At 46.3% G+C, this 8,639-nt stretch overlaps 1 protein-coding gene across 1 annotated transcript in view; it reads left to right on the forward strand.

Moving 5' to 3' along the window:
• The first annotated feature begins 682 nt into the window (after positions 1 to 682).
• The window catches only part of G6pc (glucose-6-phosphatase catalytic subunit), a 12,601-nt gene continuing 4,644 nt past the window's right edge, over positions 683 to 8,639 (forward strand). The window contains exons 1-4 of the mRNA XM_028780491.1: positions 683 to 993; positions 3,875 to 3,984; positions 5,871 to 5,976; positions 7,483 to 7,598. Of these exons, the coding sequence (XP_028636324.1) occupies positions 764 to 993; positions 3,875 to 3,984; positions 5,871 to 5,976; positions 7,483 to 7,598 (562 nt within the window). The 5' untranslated portion in view covers positions 683 to 763. The remainder of the gene's footprint in view (positions 994 to 3,874; positions 3,985 to 5,870; positions 5,977 to 7,482; positions 7,599 to 8,639) is intronic.

Below are 8,639 nucleotides of genomic sequence, written 5' to 3' on the forward strand. Positions count from 1 at the left end.
CTATCAGGTGGGTGCTGGAAACTGACCCCAGGACCTCTTGAAGACCAGCCAGTGCTCTTAACCACTGAGCCATCTCTCCAACCCAATGAAAACACATTTTAAATGATTGTTTTCTTGCCCTAGTAAGTATAACAATCAATATTGGAGACAGTGTTGGCTTTGCAAACTAGAGGTGGACCCCAGATCCCCATGAACTTGATGAAAGGCCAAGAGAGTGAGCATTTCCAGCACAACAAAGCCTACTACTGCATACTTTGTATATTTTAAATTAATAACTTAAAACATCACTCCCCACAGCAGCAAACTTCCCTTTGTCTCCAAATAAATACAATTGCAGACTTCAAAAAGCAGACACCCTTGCAAGAGTCATGGTTGAAACAGACTCTGCCCTGAGCCTCTGGCCTGGCTTCAAGGATCAGGAAGGAGGGCAGCCCCTAGCACTGTCAAGCAGTGTGCCCAAGTTAATAATTGGCTCTGCCAATGGCCGATCAGGCTGTTTTTGTGTGGCTGTTTTGCTATTTTACGTAAATCACCCTGAACATGTTTGCATCAACCTACTGATGATGCACCTTTGATCAATAGATTTTAGACAAAAGTGGTTTTTTGAGTCCAAAGATCAGGGCTGGGTTGACCTACAGACTGAATCCAGGGCATATAAAACAGGGGCAAGGCACAGACTGATAGCAGAGGAACCGAGGCCAACCAGGCTGCACTCATTGCACGGGCTCCGCTGGCAGCTTCCTGAGGTACCAAGGGAGGGAGGATGGAGGAAACCATGAACATTCTCCACGACTTTGGGATCCAGTCTACACGCTACCTCCAAGTGAATTACAAAGACTCCCAGGACTGGTTCATCTTAGTGTCTGTGATCGCTGACCTCAGGAATGCCTTCTATGTCCTCTTTCCTATCTGGTTCCATCTTCAAGAGACTGTGGGCATCAACCTCCTCTGGGTGGCCGTGGTCGGAGACTGGTTCAACCTTGTCTTTAAGTGGTAAGAACCATCCCAAGAGGTGATGGGTAGAGAAAGAGGCTGTGTTCTCTGTAGAAATGGCTGTCCTTCAGCAGGCTTGTACCCCCACACTGTTCAAGATACAGGTTAGTCCTCGTTGGCTTGAGAGTCTCTACAGAAAGAATAAAGATCGAGAGAATCTCACCAGTGTCTGGAAATGGGGAGAAAGGCAGACCTGAGGGATGGAAAGACAGCCGAGTTTAATGAAAAGTCTGAGTGCAGCCTTTACTTTGGTTTATTTGACTTTATTATTTAGAGTTAGGGTCTTGAATAGACCAGAATGGCCTCAGACTTACAATGTAAGAGACAATGACCCTGACTTGACCTTAAATTCTTCTTGTCTGGACCTCTTGAGTGGTGGGATTACAGGTGTGTGCTCCTACATGTAGTTGAGCATTCCGGGGATTGAATCTGGGGCTTGGAGCAGGGTAGCAAGGACTCCCCCATGGGGCTTCATCCTAGCCCTGAGCATGGGTGTGAAAGAAACCCTTTTATTACTATTTCTCTGGGTGCCATAGAAACAGAGGTGGGGAAGAAGCAGGGAGGGTATAAGGAGGAGGGAAGTGATTCCTCACCTTTTGGTTAGGTGGTGAAAAGTGATCCAGATAGCCAGGACCTTCCAACTGGGGAATTACATAAACTCACTGAGATTCTTTGTTTTAGAATCTATAAACTTTGGTTCTTTCCAGAATCTTTTTTTTTTTTCAAGACAGGGTTTCTCTGTGTAGTTCTGGCTGTCCTGGAACTCACTCTGTAGACCAGGCTGGCCTCAGAACTCAGAAATCCGCCTGTCTCTGCCTCCCAAGTGCTGAGATTAAAGGCATGCGCCACCACCGCCCGGCATTCTCTCCAGAATCTTAATAGTACTCACAATGAACATTTATTGAGCAACTACTATGTGCCAGGCTTGCACACACGCTCTCTGTCTCTGTCTGTCTGTCTCGCTCTGTCTTCTGTGTATGTGTGTGTGTCTCTGTCTTTCTCTGTGTATGTGCACGTGTGTGCACATGTACATGTATGTGACTGTGTTTGCAGAAGCCAGAGCAGTCATTCCTCAGAAACTTTTCAAGACAAGGTCTCTGACTGGACTGGAGCTCCCGAGTAGATTAGACCAATGAGCCCTGGAGATCCACTGCCTGTATCCCCGTAACTGTGTGCACCATGCCCAGGCTTCTTTGCTAGGATGGGGATGGAGTTCAGGCTTTCTGTTCCATAGCAGGCACTTTATCTACTGAGCCATCGCCCAGTCCCTGATTGCTGGATTTGCTTGTGGATTGTTTGTTTGTTTGGAGACAGAATCTCACTATGTAGCCCTGGCTGTCCTGAAATTTATGGTGTAGACCAGGCTAGCCTCAAACTCACAGAGATCTGCCTTGGTTCTGATTCCAGAGTGTTGGGATTAAAGATGTGTACCAACAAGCCTGGCTTTGCTTGTACTTTTTGAGATGGGGGATGGGGTCTCTTCTCATTCTATAACCCAGCCTGGCCTGGAGCTGATTAAATAGTCCAATCTGGTCTTGACTCACGCCTCTTCTCAAGTGCTGGGATTACAGGTGTGAGCCACCACGCCTAGCGTGTATGCTTTTAAGGTCTAGATCCAGAATGTGGAGCCTGTATGCGCTCTTTATTACTGAACTCTACCCTCAACCCCATGGGATTTTTTTTCTTACAAGACAAGGTTTTCTTGCTGTGTAACTTAGACTAGTGTCCAATTTGTAATCCTCCAGCCTCAGACTCCAGAGGGATTAGAGGTGTGTGCAACTATACCTAGCTCCAGGGCATTTTTGTTTTGTTTTTGAGTCAAGGACTCAGGTGACATGGGTTGGCCTGAAACTTAGTAAGTAGCTGATAATCACTGTTGATTTTCAATCCTCCTCTTTCTTCAGACAAGGGCTAGGATTACAGGTGTGTTTCTTTCTGCCAGGTGTGCGTGTGTGTATGTGTGTGTGTGTGTGTGTGTGTGTGTGTGCTCGCGAGCACATACATATGGATGTCAGAGGACAGCTTACAGGAGTCTAGTCTCTCCTTCCACCACAAGGTCTAAAACTAGAACTCAGGTCATCAGGTTTGTAGGCAGGCACCTTTCCGTGTTAGCCATCTTGCTGGCCTGATCCCTTCAGTTCTCATATTCTTTGACCAGAAGTAGTAAAAGTCCTTAAGAGAAGAACAAATGGGGTTCAAGACTGAATCTAGGGTCTCACACATACTAATCATGTGATATGCCACTGAGATGTACCCCAGCCCTCTTTAAATTTATCTTCATTATGAAGTAGGTTCTTGGGGTTGAGACATGGCTCAGTCACTGTCTTACAAGCCCAAGAACCTGAGTTCTTGAACCGCTGGGCATGATGGCATGCATGTGTAACCCCGATGGTGGTAAGGTGCAGACTGGTGGGTCCCTGGAGCTAATCTAACCTGATTGGTGAGCTTCAGATCAATCTGAGACTCCATGTCAAAAGATGGCCTTTCTGAGTGTCCTCTGGCCTCCACACCAATTCTCTGTATGTACACACCCATTAGATTGGGGGGGGGGCATTGGCAGGTGAGGGAGGGATAGTAAAAGGGGGGGCAGGATCTAGGCTAGCCCCGAAGTCTTAGCCTCAAGTGATCCTTCTGTGTTGGCCTCCCAAATAGCTAAGACAACCACTGCACTTAATTTCTGAAGCTATATGTTTATGTTTGAGTAGATAATACATTCACCTGTTCAAACTTCAGAAATTATCATACATAGTGCCCCCAGACCTCTCCCCAGGCACCTCCAAAGGCAATAAACACTCAAACTTCTTTCTCTCCTCGAAAGCGTGGGCTTCCAGTAAAATCACGCGTACTGACTCACTCAAGACATTGGCTCTGCTCTCCGCAGGATTCTTTTTGGACAGCGCCCGTATTGGTGGGTCCTGGACACTGACTACTACAGCAACAGCTCTGTGCCTCTGATAAAGCAGTTCCCTGTCACCTGTGAGACTGGACCAGGTGAGAGTCCCAGCCCTCACTGAGGTGGGGTGGATGTCGTTCTTCATAGACTGGCACTAACACCCTGTGTGGATCTGCACTGACCTTGAGGGGGCTTGAGGACAGCCATTGGTTCGTTCTGTTGCCACAGTCAATTTGTCTTCCATGGGCCACAAATTCACCCTAAATCATGGTGCCAAGACCTTGCATTGCTAGTTTGGAAATCTAGGTGATGCCTCCAGGATTAAAGTTACTAGTCCAAGAGAGGCAATGGTATACCCATGGGCAACCGCTAGTCAGCGTAACTGGCCCAGAGCCCTGTATGCAGAGAAGACAGTGGTTGACAGAGCCTGAGAACTTAATTGTCCTTCCTAGCAGCCTGGTCCAGTGGACAAGTTCCTGTAAGCGGACCCTCCCATGCCTAATGCTACTTGCAGTTTTGTCCCATCTGAGGGAGTTTGTTTCTTCATATTGAGGGATGTCCTCACGTAGACCTGACTGGTCATAAATTCATTATGTAATTGAAGATGAACTTGAGCTTCTGATCCTCCTTCCTCCATAACAAATTGGTAAAGCAATATATTAGAAGATTGCCAGGATCTACTTGGCATCTCACAGCTGTCGGTAACTCCAGTTTCAGGGGATCTAATTCTTCTATGAATACTGCATGTCTGTGGTGAGCAGACATACATGCAGAAAAAGTACACACACACATGATTTTTTAAAATAGGAGAGGAAAGGGAAAGAGAGGAGAAAATAGGAGAAAGAGAGAGAGAGTTTGTCTATCAGACTTCCTGAATGTTGTGTGGAGTGGAGATGAGAGAGCAGTTGATACCCTCCAGAGCCACCATTGTTCAGGGAAGGGATGTGTTGACAGGCCAGTGAAGGCCAGTTGAGACTAAACCTCACATGACTCCACAAGGAGTCCCTGACTAGAGATGTCTCTTCAAAAATTGCTCTGAACAGGTCAAGAGCACCAACCTTTATGCCATAATACAGACTAGTCATGGGAAACAGGCTATACTTAGGTATAGAGGATAACGTTGACCAAGATGGCCGTCTTCAGCCCAAAGACATACACATAAAAGGCTAAGAGTTAAAGGACTGTCCACAACTATATTCTTTTTTTAAAGATTTTATTTATTTTTTATTTATATGAGTACACTGCAACTATCTTCAGACACACTAGAAGAGGGCATCAGATCCCATTACAGATGGTTGTGAGCCACCATGTGGTTGCTGGGAATTGAACTCAGGACCTCTGGAAGAGCAGTCAGTGCTCTTAACCACTGAGCCATCTCTCCAGCCCTCACAACTACACACTTACCAGCTGGAAAACTATCCTTCCTTCCGGGAGTGGGGTGTGGATGGCAGGTTAGCAGTGGGAAACAACTGGAAGTTGGTCAGAGTAGGTTTCATTGAAAAAGCACAATCTGAGTCAAGACATGAAGAGGCCGGGGAGCTGAGCAGAGGGACTGGGAGAACAGCATGCTCGATATGTTTAGACTCAAGCAATGAGGCAGTGTGGCCAGAGCAGAGTGAGAAGGAAAATATAGGGGAGCTGAGAGTCGATGGATCAGTGTGCAATTTGCACCCCCAGTGTCCTGATTCCTATGCAATCTGCAGACCATCTGTAACCGCAAGAGCAATGAATGATCATAGTGTTCCCACACCCCTGCACAATTCTTGGCATACAGTGTGAATTCCATTTGTTACATAATCGAACTACAGATAAAGGAGTGGATAGTGAGGTGGGTGGATAGCTAGCTGGACGGAAGGCATGATGAATGGATGGGCTGATGGATGGATGGGCTGATGGATGGGTAGACGTGCGGCTGATGCCTTGGCAGTCTCTCAGTTGACCATCTTTCCATCTTAAGTCCGTTCATCTCTCTTCTGCCATTTAGGGAGTCCCTCCGGCCATGCCATGGGCACAGCAGGTGTATACTACGTTATGGTCACGTCTACTCTCGCCATCTTTCGTGGAAAGAAAAAGCCAACATATGGATTCCGGTAAGAACTCACCTCTGGGGATGGGGGTGAGCAGGAAGCTGTCCACCATGTAGCTGAGCCAGAGGGGTTCTCCCCACCTCACCAGCTCCTTCACACACCTACAGTTGCCACTAGTAAGAGGTGTTGCATCTCCACTGTGAGTTGACATTACAGGATGCTTGGGCCAGAAGGGGTCCACCAGGGTAGCCCTTGTTTTAGACAAAGACAAAAAGCTTACCACTGTGAACAGAGATTCTAAAGATCATCTAGAGCATCTCAACCTGTGGGCCAAGACCCCTTTGGGGTCACATATGAGATATCTTGCACGTCAGATGTTTACATTATAATCTGTAACAGTAGCAAAATTACAGTTATGTAATAGCAATGAGATAATTTCATGGTTGGGATCACCACAACACGAGGGACTGTATTAAAGGGCCACAGCATTAGGAAGGGTGAGAACAGCTGCTCTAGAGAGTGGCGGGGCTTAGATTACATTCATTATATCATTCATTCACTTACGGGTTTGGTTCTGGGTATCAAACGTGGGGCTTTGTGCATTTCTATAGTCTATCACAGAACTATACATGTAGCATTAAAATAAATTCCATTTCTGTATCATCCTGGAGTCACTTCATATAGGTTAAAATAAACAGACATTAAGTTCCCAATGTGAGATCCTGGGTATGTAGCCACAGTGTAAATCCTTAGTTATCAAAGGATTAAAATAAAAATTAAAATTAAAAATGGGCAGTTAAGGTGCGTATAAAGGGGAGATAGAAACATGGCTCAGCAGTTAAGAACGGTGGAGGCTCTTCTGGAGGATTTGGATTCAGTTCCCAACACCCACTTGGCGGTTCACAACAGCCTAGAACTCCAGTTTCAGAAGATCTGATTCCACCTCTATGGACTCCAGGCACACACCTGGTATACAGATATCCATGCAGGCAACACACACACACACAATCTCACACACACACACACACACACACACACACACACACACAGAACCCCCCTCTCTCTTTGATACTCACAAAACACACAGAGAGAACCTCTCTTTCTTTCTCTCACACACACAGACAGACACAATCTCTGTCTTTCTGTCTTTCTCTCTGTCTCTCTCTGTCTCTCTCTGTCTCTCTCTCTCTCTCTCTCTCTCTCTCTCTCTCTCTCTCTCTCTCACACACACACACACACACACACACACACACACACACACACACACACACATACACAGGTCTTTAAGCTCTCAAAACTTAGACCTCTTAGTCCCACCCAAACAGGGCTACTAACTGGAGACCAAGTATCCAAATACCTGAGAATGGGGTGGGGGTGGGAGTGGGGGAAGCATCCCATTCAAAACAGGACAACCACCAAGCATTTTTGAGCTTTTGAGTAAAGCTTCCAATTTCTAAAAATTCCTCTAATAGAGACTCAGTTTGCCAGACTGCACTGCTCCCACCAGGGCTGTTTTCTTTGCCAAAGGATAGACATTTGGGTTCTGGAGTGTTGCCTATTGTCTTGCAGGTGTTTGAACATCATCTTGTGGTTGGGATACTGGACTGTGCAGCTGAACGTCTGTCTGTCCCGGATCTACCTTGCCGCTCACTTTCCCCACCAGGTTGTGGCTGGAGTCTTATCAGGTATCAGCAGCTCCTATTCCTTCCCCACCCACTTCCTATTTCTTCTGGATCTTCCTTGCTTAGCACGACCTCCTGCTGTCAGCCTTCCAGTAGTTTCTGAGTCAAAGGTCGGTGGCTGGGAGGCTAAGGGCGTGGTTTTGTCTGTAAGCCAGCATGAGGACCAGGTTTGTAGGTTTACCTGAATTTGACACTCAGCACCCACATAAAAATGCATCCACAGTGGTGCATGCCTTGTATTCCCAGGGGAGGCTGAGACAGGAGAATCCCCAGAGTTGACTGACAAGACAGCCTAAGTTAATTGGTGAGCACCAGGTCTCAGTGACAGACTACATACATACATACATACATAGATACATACATACATACGGTAGATGCTCCAGAGGAACAGCACCGAGGCTGACCTCTGGCTCTGCATGCACACACACACACACACACATGCATGTACACACACGTACACAATTTGAAATTATTAGTTTATACAGCTAAAGTGTCCCAGGAAAGTTACACTTCATTGAGCTAAACTCACCCAACTGAGTTTGTTTAAAGTCTCCAAGCTTCTTACAGTCTTTATTTGTCTCTGATTTTCAGTTTGAACCAGCTCTCAGTTCCTTTTCAGAGAATCTACCAAATGCACAGTGTCTCAGGGAGAGCTCATTATTGAAATACATTCATTTGCAGACCTAACATGTCTGCAGCCTGTGTTCTTTCATAGACGTTTGTGCATTTGTAATTTCTGAGATCCAGTTAGGAAGAGAAAGAAAAGATTTAGGTTAAGCATTGAAAACAAGACAAATAAACAAATAAGCAAACAAAACCATTGTCTAGATTTGGGGCTGGGGGAGGGGGCAGAACAGATCAATTGCAAGCCTGAGGATCTTGAGTTTGATCCCTGGAACCCACACAGCAGAAAAGAACCCACCCCATCAAATTGTCCTCTGACTTCTACATGTGTGCTGTGGAAGTCCACACACCTGTCCACACACATACACACACATGCCCACACACATACACACACACATGCACACACATACACACACACAT

Source organism: Grammomys surdaster, unplaced genomic scaffold (assembly GCF_004785775.1).
Source record: "Grammomys surdaster isolate TR1022 unplaced genomic scaffold, NIH_TR_1.0 371, whole genome shotgun sequence".
Lineage (NCBI taxonomy): Eukaryota > Metazoa > Chordata > Mammalia > Rodentia > Muridae > Grammomys > Grammomys surdaster.